The 15,562-nt window shown below is 33.5% G+C and overlaps 1 protein-coding gene and 1 long non-coding RNA gene across 2 annotated transcripts; both read left to right on the top strand.

The window, feature by feature from the left end:
* The first annotated feature begins 1,073 nt into the window (after positions 1 to 1,073).
* On the top strand, positions 1,074 to 5,202 carry LOC110645235 (receptor-like protein 6). Its single transcript, XM_021798312.2, has 3 exons — positions 1,074 to 2,758; positions 2,862 to 4,205; positions 4,418 to 5,202. Exons 1-2 carry the CDS (start codon positions 1,162 to 1,164, stop codon positions 4,136 to 4,138), a joined length of 2,874 nt encoding a protein of 957 aa, XP_021654004.2. The 5' UTR covers positions 1,074 to 1,161; the 3' UTR covers positions 4,139 to 4,205; positions 4,418 to 5,202.
* Positions 5,203 to 6,106: 904 nt separating this feature from the next.
* On the top strand, positions 6,107 to 7,446 carry LOC131172561 (uncharacterized). Its single transcript, XR_009143088.1, has 3 exons — positions 6,107 to 6,474; positions 7,097 to 7,136; positions 7,238 to 7,446. It is a non-coding gene; the product is annotated as an uncharacterized LOC131172561 (long non-coding RNA).
* Positions 7,447 to 15,562: the final 8,116 nt, after the last annotated feature.

Below are 15,562 nucleotides of genomic sequence, written 5' to 3'. Positions count from 1 at the left end.
AAATTATTTTTATATGCATGTTGGGCCTAAATTATGGGTCTGATCATGGGTTTGGGAACAGTAAGGCTTACTACGTGCCTCAGAGGCTTTAGACCGACTCAGGTCTTAGTGCCAGTCTGGCCCATAGGTTGGATCGTGACAATAGAAATTAAATTTCACTTGTTATGCATAAAGAATGGTGTAAAATATGGTGAAGAATGGAGCTAAATCATCATTCAAATTAGAAATTGATTGATATGTCTAATAATTGAAGAAAAGTAAAGTTAGGCTTGAGAAACCGTCTAATTAAATGCTTGTGAAAATAAATGTCATAAAAATTAAATTATGCGTAAAGAATGGTGTAAAATATAGTGAAGTAGAAGAAGTCATCATTCAATTTAGAAATTGATTGATATGTCCAATAATCAAAGAAAAAGCAATGACAATTTTAATATAAATAATGCCTTCATTTCCACGTTTCCTTCTATTTCACTTCAATTTGAAAGGAAATATTTTGAGTCAATTAAAAAGACTTGAGAAACGAAATTTCTCATCTATTTTCCTTTTTTCCTCTTCTATTTAATGTCTAAATAAGAGAAATTGAAAAAAAAAATGATTTCTTTTCTATTCTCTCCATTTCTCTTAACCGAAACAAATGGTAGAATAATATAAAAAGAGAATAAATTTTAAAATAATCATAATTTTTTTATTTCTATTAATATTTTTCTAATTCCCAATTTCCTTAATTAAACTTAATTTACTTTAATGTCATATTAAACCACTTGGCATTTAATTATAACTCTAGTTTCTCAATTTTAGCAGTATAATATATATTAGATTAGATTTTTACCATTATTTTTTAAACTTTTGTGGACTGTTGAGCTCGCAACGCAAATTCAGTTCTCCTAATATATCAATAAAAAAAATAATAATAAATATTTTTTGTTAGTATAATGTCCAACTAACCATAAGCATTGAGGAAAGAAAAGTAAAAGGAAGAGCGAGTCATTTGTCTGCTTCATTATTTGGTCTTCTGTCATCACGCCCTGCAAAACATTACGAAACTCTAAATTTCAAAATTCTTTCATTCGGATTATAAATGCCAAAAGCTTACACTGATTTTTAATAACTCAACTTTTCAACTTTAGCTTTCCACTTCCACTTCAAAATTTCTTCAAGATAATGGGTAGTCTACCATGGCTTGCTCACTTTCTCTGCTTCTTTTTTTTTCACTTTCATTTTCAAGCTTCGGCTTCTTTTTCTTTTAATTCCTCCTCTGCGGCCATGTTATGCCAACATGACCAGAGTCTTGCCTTGCTTCAATTCAAGAAAAACTTTTCCATCACAAGTGATGCCTCTCCCTGGGATTTCCCTTACCCCAAGCCTTATCCAAAGACAGACACTTGGAAAGAGGGTACAGATTGCTGCTTGTGGGATGGGGTCACTTGCGACATAGAAACGGGTAATGTAATTGGCCTTGACCTTTCTTCTAGCTTGCTTTATGGTACCATCGATTCTAATAATACTCTTTTCTTCCTTCCTCATCTCCAAAAGCTTGACCTCTCTAATAATAATTTCAACCACTCTCAAATTGTACCTCAGTTTGGCCAATTTTTGAATTTAACATATCTTAACCTAAATTACTCTGTTTTTGAGGGCCAAATTCCACTAGAAATTTCTTATCTTTCTGGTTTGGTTTCGCTTGATCTTTCTAGGAACAGTTATTTAATACTCGAAGCCACTATTTTTAACCAGCTTGTTCAAAACCTAACCCAGTTACAGGAATTGGACTTGAGTGGTGTAAACATGTCTTTGGTTGCACCTAATTCCTTGATGAATTTGTCTTTTTCTTTGACATCTCTCAATCTCCATTCTTGTTCATTGGAAGGGAAATTCCCAGATATCAGTCATCTATTTGAATTGGTTTCACTTGATTTTTCGGCAAACTATGATTTGATACTAGAAACCACTTGTTTTAAGAAGCTTGTTCAAAACCTAACCCAGTTACAGGAATTGGACTTGAGTGGTGTAAACATGTCTATAGTTAAACCTAATTCTTTGATGAATCTCTCTTCTTCTTTATCATCACTTGCGCTATCGTCTTGTGATTTGCAAGGGAAATTCCCAGACAACATAATTCCATCCTCGCTTGGAAGCCTTAAGCGACTCTTTTCATTGGACCTCTCCTATAACAATTTTAATGGTGAGATTCCCTCCTCATTTGAAAACCTTAAACAGCTTCATACTTTGTATCTTTGCAACAATAATCTCAGTGGTCAAATTCCATCCTCACTTGGAAGCCTTAAGGAACTCTCTTCATTGGACCTCTCCTACAATAATTTTAAGGGTGATATTCCCTCCTCATTTGAAAACCTTAAACGGCTTCATACTTTGTATCTTTGCAACAATAATCTCAGTGGTCAAATTCCATCCTCACTTGGAAGCCTTAAGGTACTCTTCTCGTTAGACCTTTCCTATAACAATTTTAATGGTGAGATTCCCTCCACATTTGAAAACCTTAAACAGCTTAATAGTTTGCACCTCCACAACAACAATCTCAGTGGTCAAATTTTATCCTCTCTTGGAAGCCTTAAGGAACTCTCCTCATTGGACCTCTCCTACAACAATTTTTATGGTGAGATTCCCTCCTCATTTGAAAACATTAAACAGCTTGACAGTTTGCACCTCCACAACAACAATCTCAGTGGTCAAATTCCATCCTCACTTGGAAGCCTTAAAGAACTCTCTTCATTGGATCTCTCTTACAACAATTTTAATGGTGAGATTCCCTCTTCATTTACAGTTTCAAATTTTGGAGCTCCAAAAAATAATCTTTGTGGTCAAATTCTTAATTATTTTGCAAACTTCAAGCAATTTTACAGGTCCCATCCCTTTCCAAGGAAGCAGGCTTCCAAGTCTAGTATACCTTGATTTATCCAATAACTTGTTACATGGCCCAATTCCAAGTTCAGTTTTCAAACTTATGAACTTGAGTTTACTCATTCTTTCATCCAACAAATTGATGGGAGAAGTCTCTTCTGCAGTGTGCAAGCTAAATTCTCTTGAAATTCTTGACTTGTCAAACAATAGTTTGAACGGCTTCATGCCACAATGTTTGGGAAATTTTAGCAACAATCTTTTAGTATTGCACTTGGGCATGAACAAATTCCATGGAAACATCCCTGAAATGTTTTCAGTACGCTGTAGCTTGAGATATTTGAACTTCAATGGTAATCAATTGCAAAGGAGAATCCCACCTTCGATCTCCAATTGTAAAAATTTGGAAATTTTAGATCTTGGAAATAATAATATAGATGACTTATTTCCCCATTTTCTAGAAATGCTTCCAAAGTTGCAAGTTCTAGTTCTAAAATCCAATAGACTCCATGGTTTGGTGAAAGGGTCCTCTGCCAATTATCCATTCTCAAAGTTACGAATTTTTGACCTCTCCAGTAACATGTTTAGTGGACCTTTACCTGCAGAGTATTTCAATAATTTCAAGGCAATGATGAACTTTGATGTGAAAATGGAATACATGGAGGGTCCATTCAATTCTTATGATTATTCTGTGAGTTTGACACTTAAAGGATTGGAGATTAAGTTGGTGAAAATCCAAACAGTTCTTACAACCATTGATTTGTCAAGCAATAAATTCATAGGAAAGATCCCACAGGTGATTGGAAAGCTTAAATCACTTAAGCTACTCAATTTATCTCACAATCAACTCACAGGCAATATTCAACCATCATTAGGGAATTTGAGCAATTTGGAATCATTAGACCTCTCTTCAAATCTTCTTGTTGGAAGGATTCCAATGCAATTAACATATTTGACATTTCTGGAAGTATTTCGAGTCTCACATAATCAACTTGAAGGGCCTATACCTAGAGGAAAGCAGTTCAACACATTTGACAACACTTCATATGAAGGAAATTTGGGATTGTGTGGACTTCCACTAGCAAAATGTGGCAATGGAAAGAGGCAAAAACCAACAGCATCAAAGGAAGATGATTCCAAGTCTAGAAATGGATTTGGGTGGAATGCTATATTGGCAGGGTATGCATGTGGAGTAATATTTGGAATTGAAATGGGATATGTTGTGTTTAAAACAAGAAAACCTACATGGCTTGTGAGGATGGTTGAAGATGAAGGGCATTGAAAGATAAAAAGATTTAGCAATTAATGTTCATAAAAGAGAAACTTTGCAATGTGACTGGTTTTTAAAGGTAATATATCGTGATATTTCTTGCTTCGCATATAATCTCAGGTTAATTAGCCTTCCTTTTCTTTCTTTTTATTTAAATATACTTAATTTGTTTTTTTCGGGAAGAAAATATTCTTATTGTTAATTAGCACTATATTGGATCTAACTGCTATAAGATTGTATCAATTTACCATGAATTTCTTACAATTCTTTTTTTTTTTTCTACCTTGTTAGGTAGATGAAGAATAACTAAAAAGATCAGACCAAATGCAGATACAGTCTCAGATACATAGTGCATATGAATGTGATCAGGGCAAATCTAGCACAATCGTTCTATCATGTATAAATTTATCTTGTTATGCTTCTCTTTGATAAAGAAGGTTTTTTTACATCTAAGATTTGGCAGTTGGTGTGGCAATTCATTTTCATTTAGCTGTTATGTTTGGGCTGAGTTCCATTTCTGATTAGCCTTAATTATATGTTGGTTGGTTATTTTTATTCATTTTTTTAATAATCGCCAAACACATTGATTTATTTAAAACTCTTTTTATATATATGGTACATTGGAAAGTATTTATTGGCAATGATTTAAGCTCATACATATATATATACATAGCTTTGATGAGTGGGTCTTTTCCTTCAATGTGGTTGGCTGGGTTCCTCTTCCTGTAGGAGGGCGAAGGTAAATACTGGCGATAGTGTTATTCCAAGAGTGTCCAAAGCTGCCTCAGTGGGCATTGTGCACCAATAGAGGGGGCTATGGCTGGGCGGATTTGCTTGTAATTTGGCAGCTTGCGATGTATACAGATTGAGTTTTGGAGGTTGCTACGTGGTTTGGATCTTGTGTTAGATTTTAATTTCTTGTCATTGTAATTAGGCCAGATCAAGAGCTTCAGTTTGCCAATGAAGTTCAGAAACCACTGAGGCTTTGTACTTGTGGAGTATGTTACAAAGCAAGAGGCACGTAATGCAGTTCAAGCACTTTCAACCGCCCATCTGTATGGTCGGCATTAGGCTCTGGACAGGCCCGAAACAGCTGCTCAATTTATTGAAGAGCAAAATGGTTTGCATAATCCAACTAAGTTACCAAAGACAAGGAAGCACCTGGCTGTCTTTGGATGAAGGAACGATGAAATTTCAAAATATTGATTCTTAGAAAAAAATTGACATAAAGCTCTTCTTAATTTGTTTCAGTAGCATTTTCAAGCTTCTTAATTTGATTTTTTTTCTTTAAATTCCTTCTCCTTTGCAATGTTGTGCCTTCATGATCAGAGCCATGCCTTGCTCTATATTAAGAAAATTCATTCAATTTTATAATATTTTCATAAAAGTTACTGAATTTTAATTTCTTTCATAAAAATTAATATAACTGAAAGTTGAAAGTTTTCGAAATAATTTATTGATTTGTTAATTATTTTATAAATAAAATGAATAATTAGTGATTGTTGGTAGAGAAAATACAAAAAAAAAGAGAGAGATTTGACGATGATAGAGGTAGCTGAATGAGTTTTATGAATTTTATTTTATTTTTTTTAAATTAATTAAAAAATATAATTTTATTTATAAAATAATTGACAAGTCACCAGATTAATATAAAAACTTTTAATTTTCGATCACAATAATTTTTATAAAATTAAATTAAAAATTAATAAATTTTATAAAAAAATTAAAATTTAATAATTTTTGTAAAAATATTCATAAAATTAAATAATAACGTGATATCTACCCTTAAAGTTTGAAAGGGCTAAAGGGTTCATACCTTAAATTTGGGTTTTGAAATAAAGGGTGAGAAAACAAGTTTTGTTGATTTTGGTTTTGAGTCCGGCCCAAATCTGGATTAAAAGCCCAAATTCCAGCCCATGATTATCCTTAGTGCGTGCAGCACCGGAGCTTGAAGGCGAAAGTTGAAACATAAAAAATCTGATGCGGAACCAGCAAAACGACAAAGCTCTTGACTCTTTACTGGCGCGTGGAAGCCAACTCCCTCTCCTAAAAGTTGAGCTTGTACGCTAAGGTCCCTCCTTCCTCGGTCAGTCCTCCCTCGTCTTCTCGTTCAGTTTGCTTCCAAACTAAGAAAAGGCAACGGTTGTGGACTCCATTTTCCAAACCATAATTCTGTAATCTACTCTTAAAATTCTTAATTTCTCGCTATTTTCTATTACTTGTAATTTGCAATGTCTCTCTAAAGTCTAAAAAGAAGGAAAAAAGGTCTCTGTGCTGGATCTTTGACTACGTCCATGGAGGAATCTCACAGCAACCTCCCTACTAGCCATTTACTGGGCTCTGTTCCTGTAAGCACCGGTTTTTTAGGATTGATTATGATTGATTTTCATGTCTCAATGTATTTTTTTGGTGTTTATATATGTTTTTTGTTTGGCATTTTGGGCTGTAATTTTGAAGTAAAGGTGATCCTAATCAATTGCATCATCGAAATAAAATTGGTAAAGTTTTGATTTTGTTTAGAGAAGTCGGTGCTTTTTGGCTGTTGTAAGAATGGGAGTTTAAATGTGACTGAGGTTAATGGTAATGCAATGCTTAAATATGGAATTTTGTGGGAAATATTTTAATTAGAGCCTTTTAAATGGATAATTTCATTTTTATTTATATTGGCTTTCTTTGGAATAAGTCATTTGCAATAAAAGAATTTAATTGAATTCTCACACAATTTTGATTTCTATTTCTTTTAAAATGAAAAATTTTTTATTGAATTCTTTTATTTCAAATATGAGAATTAATAAAAAAGAAATCAATTGGATTGTATTGTTGTAAATTTCTGTTTCCAAACAAGGGGATTAAGTGAAGTTCATGAAGCTTGGTGATACAAAGTAGATTGGTGTATTTATCTTTTTTCTGTTAATGTTGTTTTGTAGATAATTTGATTAGTATCTTTTTTTTTTTTCCCTTGCTTTACAGGCTGTGGTCAGTGAAGAAAAAAGTACCATCACCTATGGAGGTATGAGTGTTTTCTTTCTTTCATTTGTTTCGATAAAATTGTTTTGCGGTATAAAAAATGTAATAATTTGAAATAAAAATTGTTTATGAACTTATGTGCAGTCCCTGAAGCAAATATGCAAACATTCCCATCAAATAATAATGGAGGAGGTAGCAGCCGGGGTTATCAAACTCTTGGAAGTCCACTGGTTATGGTGTTTAAATATTTTATTTCCATGGTTTTGAATGTGTTATTGTGGATTATTAAGCTTGGTTATGTTCTTATTTTTATCCTTGGCAATTCTCGCTATTATTGACTTTTCGTGAATCATTTTGTGGATCAATAATATATTTTTGTAATTTACTTTCCAAAATAAAATTTCTACCTTGAGGTAGCCGAGACTGAGTCTTGGTCGTGTATTTTGTTATGTGTAAGGACATAGGTTCTCAAAAACAATATGCAAACAATGACTTGCTTGGAAACATGAAAAGTAATGACCTGATAACATCATCTTTGTGGTGAAATTCATGAAAACTGAAACTATTGAAGAATTTCTCCCATCATATTTAGTTTTACTTAGCATAACTATATGCTTATAGGTATTGTGGCTGTAAATGAGGAATGCCATTCTTATATTTTCCCCTTCTCAATTTGTAAGATTTACATCATCACTAAAAGAGATATGTGTCCTAGGTTTATAGCCTGTTTCAGTTACCCAAATATTTTGTCTTAATTTGGTGATTGAGAATGCCTAATAGGTTGGGTGCAATACTGATAAACATGGGTCTAGATGTAAGTTGATAAGAGCACAAATGTTATATTATGTTGGATGGTTCAAAGAGAATACTTGAAATTGGTGGGCGAGTTTTTCTTTGCCTAGTGATGATGAGGCTTAGAAATGTAGAGGTTATATTCACAGTGCAAATAATAATTTGTCCAGTGGGAAATTGGATTTTTTTTCACAGTTTGAGGTTGGGGAATTCTTTTTGACTTAAATAAAATGGGGCTGCCATATAATTTTTTTCTTCCTTTAAAATAAATCCCAAGAGGAAACAAAAAGAAAGATAAAATAAAACAGAGATATTAGTTAGTAGGATGATGAAACTAATGATGCATGGCATCTTTTTATTTCATAAAAAAAACAATGATCTTAAAAATAGAGATCATCGTTGTAAAAGAACATAATAGTTCTGGATGATCACTTGCTATTACCTATATTCAATATTGTGAAATTCCTATTTTTCCTATCCAGATCTATGGTATACCTTTTCTTGTTTAATTATTTATTTGTTGATCTTCAATGACGTAGGTATTAATGCATGTATGGAATAGGAATGTCTGAGCATTTTAATGAGAATTTGACTAGCATTGTGAGGGGCTTTGAAGGAGAGTGAAAATGCATTATCTTTTGTTTTGATGTGGTACAATTTCACATAAGTTATTAGTGATGCATATTCTGTTGCATTCATCTGCATGTTACTAATTCTTGCTCCTATTTAACATCTCATCTTGTGCAGAAGGATTTGAGCAACAACCACCTAACAATTGGAAAGGGGTATTTAGTGTGTCATCATACACACAGTATTTCAATGTGGATACAGACGTTGTCATAAACAGAATGATGAGCTCTTTTTATCCTGTTGGTGGGGATTTTTTCAGCAAGATTGATGCGAACCCTGATCTGTGAGTTTTGCTTTTTCCCTGCTCTGTCCAGTATCTTGAGATTAAAAATTTTTCATATATTAGAAAATCTTTTTTCTTTTTCAACATATTTCCATGTACTTATGTTATTTTGATCCAAAAGTTGGATGAACTATTGTTGAGAGAAGGGAGGGTGGGGAGGGGGAAGGAATGAGTTTATAATCTGGTAGGAGGATTTGTGGGCAGGACATCAAAAGCATATACAAGAGAGTATCCATTGGTGCAGGATATTTGCAGATGATATAGTTCTAATAGATGAGACGCGAGAATGAGTCAATAGAAAGTTGGAGCTTTGGAGAAGTACTCTAGAGTCAAAGGGTTTTAAGTTAAGTAAAATGAAAACAGAATACATGTATTGCAAGTTCAGTGAAAGCCGAACTGGTGATAGGAAAGGAGTTAGTTTGGATGGAGTTGTACTACCCCAAAGTAATCACTTTAAATATCTCGGCTCAATCCTTCAAGTAGATGAGAGATGTGAGGAGGATGTTAGTCATAGGATTAAAGCCGGATGGTTGAAGTGGAGAAGTGCTACGGGAATTTTATGTGATAGCAAAATTCCCAATAAGTTGAAAGGAAAATTTTACCGTACAGCCATACGACCAGCCATGTTATATGGTAGTGAGTGTTGGGCACTGAATGAGTCATATATGTCTAAGATAACAGTTGCGGAGATGAGAATGTTAAGGTGGATGAATGGCCATACTAGACTAGATAAAGTCCGTAATGAGAGTATTAGAGAGAAGGTAGGAGTGGTGCCTATTGAGGATAAGTTGAGAGAAGGAAGATTGAGGTGATTTGGTCATGTGAAGCTTAGACATACGGAGGCTCCAGTTAGACAAGTAGAGCACGTTAGGTTAGAGGATAGAAAGAAAAGAAGGGGTAAACCTAAACTGACCTGGAGAAGATTAGTACAACATGACCTAAAAGCATTATACATTTCCGAGGATCTAACCCAAAATTGTTTAGAATGGAGAAAGAGAATTCATATAACCAACCCCAAATTCTTGGGATAAAAGCTTAGTTGAGTTAAGTTGTATTGCTACTGATTTGTAGTTCTATACGTCTCATTCTTTCACTGTCATGTTTTGTTAATATATTATAATTTAATTAATATATATTATATGGGAAATATAATCTTTCTTTCCGTTGACAATGTTTCTTTTCTTTGTTAATATACTATAATTTAGTGATTTTAAATTATTTTTATATTTGAATAACTTGATATTAACTGAAAATTACAATAATTTTTAATTGAAATATATTCAAGAATTCAACTAACCGTAAATGATGGGAACTAATTTAAAAGAGAAAATTCAAATTTAATAAAGCACTTAGAAATTGCTAATGACTTCTAGCTATATCACACAATATAACATTGATGCCTGATGAATGGAGGAAGAGTATTTTAGTACCTATTTTTAAAAATAAGGGAGACATACAGAGTTGCTCAAACTATAGGGGAATTAAACTCATGAGCCATACTATGAAGTTGTGGGAGAGAGTTGTGGAGCATCGACTACGTCATGATACTTCTATCTCTCTCAATCAATTTGGTTTCATGCCCGGTTGTTCAACTATGGAAGCGATCTTTCTCATTAGAAGCTTGATGGAGAAATATAGAGATGTGAAGAAAGATCTACACATGGTTTTTATTGATTTGGAGAAGGCTTATGATAGTGTTCCAAGAGAGATCTTATGGAATGTGTTAGAACAAAAGAGGGTATCTATTAGGTACATACAAGTATTGAAAGATATGTATGAAGGAGCAACTACTATTGTGACCACAGTGGGAGGGGACACAAGTGATTTTCCGATCTCAATTGGATTACACCAAGGATCAGCCATAAGCCCTTACCTTTTTACATTAGTTTTAGATGAACTGACGAAACATATACAAGAGAGTATTCCTTGGTGCATGATGTTTGCGGATGATATTGTTCTGATATATGAGACACGAGAAGTAGTCAATAGGAAGCTAGAACTTTGGAGAAGTACTCTAGAGTCAAAGGGTTTTAAGTTAAGTAGAACGAAGACAGAATACATGCATTGCAAGTTCAGTGAAGGCCAAACTGGTGATAGGGAAGGAGTTAGTTTGAATGGGGTGGTACTGTCCCAAAGTAATCACTTTAAATATCTAGACTCAGTCTTTCAAGTAGATGGGGGATGTGAGGAGGATGTTAGTTATAGGATTAAAGCTGGATGGTTGAAGTGGAGACGTGCCACCGGAGTTTTATGTGATCGTAAGATTCCCAATAAGTTGAAAGGAAAATTTTACCGCATGACCATACGACCGGCTATGTTATATGGTAGTGAGTGTTGGGCACTGAAAGAGTCGTATGCATCTAAGATAAGAGTTGCAGAGATGAGAATGTTAAGGTGGATGAGTGGCCATACTAGACTAGATAAAGTCCGTAATGAGAGTATCAGAGAAAAGGTAGGAGTGGTGCCAATTGAAGATAAGTTGAGAGAAGGGAGATTGAGGTGGTTTGGTCATGTGAAGCGTAGACATACGGAGGCTCCAGTTAGACAAGTAGAGCACATTAGGTTAGAGGATAGAAAGAAAAAAAGGGGTAGACCTAAATTAACTTGGAGGAGAGTAGTACAACATGACTTAGAAGCATTACACATTTCTGAGGATTTAACCCAAAATCGTTCAGAGTGGAAAAAGCGAATCCATATAGCTGACCCCAAATTTTTGGGATAAAGACTTAGTTGAGTTGAGTTGAGTTGAGTTTATGGAAAGCAACTTTTTATTTTTATTTTTAAATTTTAATTTTATTTAATTTTAAATTGATATTTAAATTTAAAATTTTATAATTCTAAAAATAATTTTATTATATTGAACTAAAACCTAGTCATTGTTTTGGCTTTAATAAAAGAAGAAAGAAAAGTAAGGGAAGGGCAAGTCATTTGTCTTCTTCTTTGGTTTAACTGAATTATTTGAAAGAGAATTTAGTGAAGTACCTAGAAATTCCTAAAGACATCGGCATCTTTGAAATAATTGATAATTAATATGCATTTTTTTCTCTCCAAAATTCATTCATCCACTTATAAATAGCAAATGCTTACACAAATTTTTAATAACTCAACTTTTCAATTTTAGCTTTTCACTTCCCACTTCTAAATTTGTTCTGGAGAATGGGTAGTCTTCTATGGCTTGCTCACTTTCTCTGCTTCCTTTTGTTTCACTTTCATTTTCAAGCTTCTTCTTCTCTCTTTTTCTTTCAATTCCTCCTCTGCAGCCATGCTGTGCCAACATGACCAGGGCCGAGCCTTGCTCCAATTCAAGAAAACCTTTTCCATTAAAAGTGCTCCTTCTACCTGGAATTCCCCTTATCCCAAGCCTTATCCCAAGACAGAGTCCTGGAAAGATGATACAAATTGGTGCTTGTGGGATGGGGTCACTTGCGATATAGAAACGGGGAATGTAATTGGCCTCAACCTTTCTAATAGCTTGCTCTATGGTACCATCTATTCTAACAATCCTCTCTTCTTCCTTCCTCATCTTCAAAAACTCGACCTCTCTTACAATGATTTCAACAGTTCTTATATTTCATCCCAGTTTGGCCAGTTTTTGAATTTAACATATCTTAACTTAAGCAGTTCAAATTTGTAGGCCAATTTCCTTTAAAAATTTCTCATCTATCAAGTTTGGTTTCTCTTGATCTTTATAAGAACTATTATTTGATACTAGAAACCACTATTTTTAACAAGCTTGTTCAAAACCTAACCCAGTTACAGAAATTGGACTTGAGGGATGTAGACATGTCTTTGGTTGCACCTAGTTCCTTGATGAATTTTTCTTCTTCTTTAGCATCTCTCAAACTTGAATTTTGTAAATTGCAAAGAAAATTCCCTGATATCAGTCATCTATCCAGATTGGTTTCACTTGATCTTTCTTTCAACTTTGATTTGATACTAGAAACCACTATTTTTAACAAGCTTGTTCAAAATCTAACCCAATTACGAGAATTGAACTTGATTCATGTAAACATGTCTTTGACTGCACCTTAGTTCCTTGATGAATTTGTCTTCATCTCTTACATCACTCAAACTTAGTCATTTGCAAGGAAGATTCCCAGATATCAGTCATCTATCCAAATTGGTTTCACTTGATCTTTCTCCCAATGGTTTGACAATAGAACCAATGATTTTTGACAAGCTTGTTAGAAATCTAACCCTAATAAGAGATTTAGACTTGAGCTTTGCAAACATGTCCATGGTTGAACCTTGTTCTTTGATGAATCTCTCTTCTTCTTTATCATCACTTGCACTCTGGTCTTGTGAATTGAAAGGGAAATTCCCGGACAACATAATTAAATTACCCAACCTCCAATTGCTCGAGTTACCGTACAATGAAGATCTCAACGGTTCCTTACCTCGGCATAATTGGAATAATTCCCTCAGGTCTTTGTCTCTTTCTTCGACACAATTTCCAATATATTTAGACCATGTTTTTATTAGTAATTTCAAGTCTTTGGAAACTTTGAGGCTCGCTCGCTGCAATTTTAGAGTTTCAAAATTGGAATTATTGTAGTTGGCTCAACTCACTGTTTTGGATCTCTCCTTTAATAATTTCAGTGGTCAAATTCCATACTCAGTTGGAAGCCTTAAGCAACTCTTTTTGTTGGACCTCTCCTGTAACAATTTCAGTGGTGAGATTCCCTCCTCATTTGAGAACCTTAAACAGCTTGAAACTTTGAACCTCCAAAACAAAAATTTTGATGGCCAAATTCCTAATTATTTTATGAACTTCACACAACTTTTTGATTTTAGCTTATCAGATAATCGGTTTACAGGCCCCATCCCTTTCCAATTAGGCAGGTTTTCATATCTATATCGTCTAGATTTGTCCAATAACTTCTTAAATGCAACAATACCCCCGTCTCTGTTTACCCTACCTCATTCAGGTCCATTCCAAGATAATCTATTGAGTTATATTGATTTGAGCAATAACAAGTTGCACGGCCCAATTCCAAGTTCAATTTTCAAATTTGTAGACTTGAGAGTTCTCATTCTCTCTTCCAACAAGTTGATAGGAGAAGTGTCTTCTGCAGTTTGCAATCTAAAATTCCTTGAAATTCTTGACTTGTCAAACAATAGTTTGAACGGCTTCCAACAGAACTTTTTAAATCGGACCGAACCATTTATTTTGGACTGGTTCGGTTAGGCTATTTTTATATTTCAACTCGATTCTAATTTTTATTGAATTTCGATATTGAACCCAACTGATGCAATGCACGTCCTCTCTCGTCCTCTGGTTCGGTTTGCTTACAAACTCAACACTTTTGGGCTCCGTTTTCCAAATCCCAATTTTGGAATCTACTCCTAAAATTCTTAATTTCTCTCTATTTTCTGTTACTTCTAAATTGCAATGTATCTGTAAAATCTAAAAAAGAAGTAAAAAAAGGTCTCTGTGCTGGATCTTTGACTACATCCATGGAGGATTCTTACAGCAACCTCCCTACGAGCCATTTACTGGGCTCTGTTCCTCTAAGCACTGGTTTTTAACCATTGGCTATGATTGATTATATGCGGAATTCGTACACACATTTATTTGTTGATATTCAATGAAGTAGATATTAATGCATTTATATGGAATGAGAATGCATGAGCATTTTTACTGAACCTCTCTTTCAGAATGGGACAATAACGTTCCTTTGCCGGATGATAATAAACCCATTTTCACTCAGCTGGTTTTCAAATCGTGTGTGTTGCCTCATTTATATTGTATATTCCAGGTGACTTCCCTGGCAGACAAAGACCGTCAAATTAAATAGGATTATTGGAAAACAAAAAGTGGAAAACCCAAAAACGACTGGAAAAATTGTTGGGTTATTTGTTGTTGTTTTCTTTTTTTCTTTTTCTGCAATTTGCTAATGAAGAATGGGGCATATTTACTTGCCATTAGGTCAATGAATAATGGAGTTTCTTGCAAGACTGGAATTCGATTAGTTCAACTCAAAACCGAAATTGATGAAAATTAATTTCGAATTAAATCAGAATTGGCAAATTTATTTCAATTTCAGAATAAAATTATAATTTTTTTTGTCTGGTTTAAGGTTTTCATACGGAAATTGAGAAAGTAATTAAATCACTTAAATTATACTCCTTTCATCTCATAAATATACGCTTACTTTTCTTTTTCATTTGTTCTAAATTATATATCACTTTCTTTTCTAAAATATTAGTTTATTTATTAACTCACTAATATGCCTATCTATTAAACAAAGTAAATTTATTAGTTCCAAAAATAATTTAGTAATATGAATAATTTAATTTCTAATTGAGCAACATGAGTGGAGGATATATTAGGGAAAGACTAGATAAAGTTTATTATTTTAACTATATTAACTATATTTTCTTAATCCGCTAAAAATAGAAACAATTATATTTTTATGGGACGGATGGGGTAACAAAATACTTTTTAATTTGATTAAATTATTCTTTATCTCACCTAATTAAGAGAGACAAGAAGGTTATAAGATGAGTTTTAAAAATTGTAAAAATAATTATTGTATTTAGTAAAAATAAGGGTAAAATTGAAAAAAATTAATTAATACTCTTTAGAGGTGTTCAATTTGGTTTATAAATCGGTCAAACCTACTTATATATAGACAGTCATAAGTAGAGGGTGTTTGGTTTGGATAATAAATTAAAAAATTACTTAAAATAAGTCAAAAATAATAAGAAATGTACTTTTTACTTATGGCTTATCTATATATTTTAAAATTATGCTTTGACTA

The sequence above is a fragment of the Hevea brasiliensis genome, chromosome 14 (genome assembly GCF_030052815.1).
Source record: "Hevea brasiliensis isolate MT/VB/25A 57/8 chromosome 14, ASM3005281v1, whole genome shotgun sequence".
Taxonomy (NCBI): domain Eukaryota; kingdom Viridiplantae; phylum Streptophyta; class Magnoliopsida; order Malpighiales; family Euphorbiaceae; genus Hevea; species Hevea brasiliensis.
The sequence above is the reverse complement of the archived record's forward strand: the minus strand, read 5'-3'. Positions and strand labels throughout refer to the sequence as shown.

Coding starts and splice junctions, on each gene's coding strand:
- LOC110645235 (XM_021798312.2), top strand. CDS start 1,162: ATGGGTAGTCTACCATGGCTTGCTCACTTTCTCTGCTTCTTTTTTTTT. Junction 2,759..2,861: donor CTCTTACAACAATTTTAATG/GTGAGATTCCCT, acceptor GCAATTTTACAG/GTCCCATCCCTTTCCAAGGA.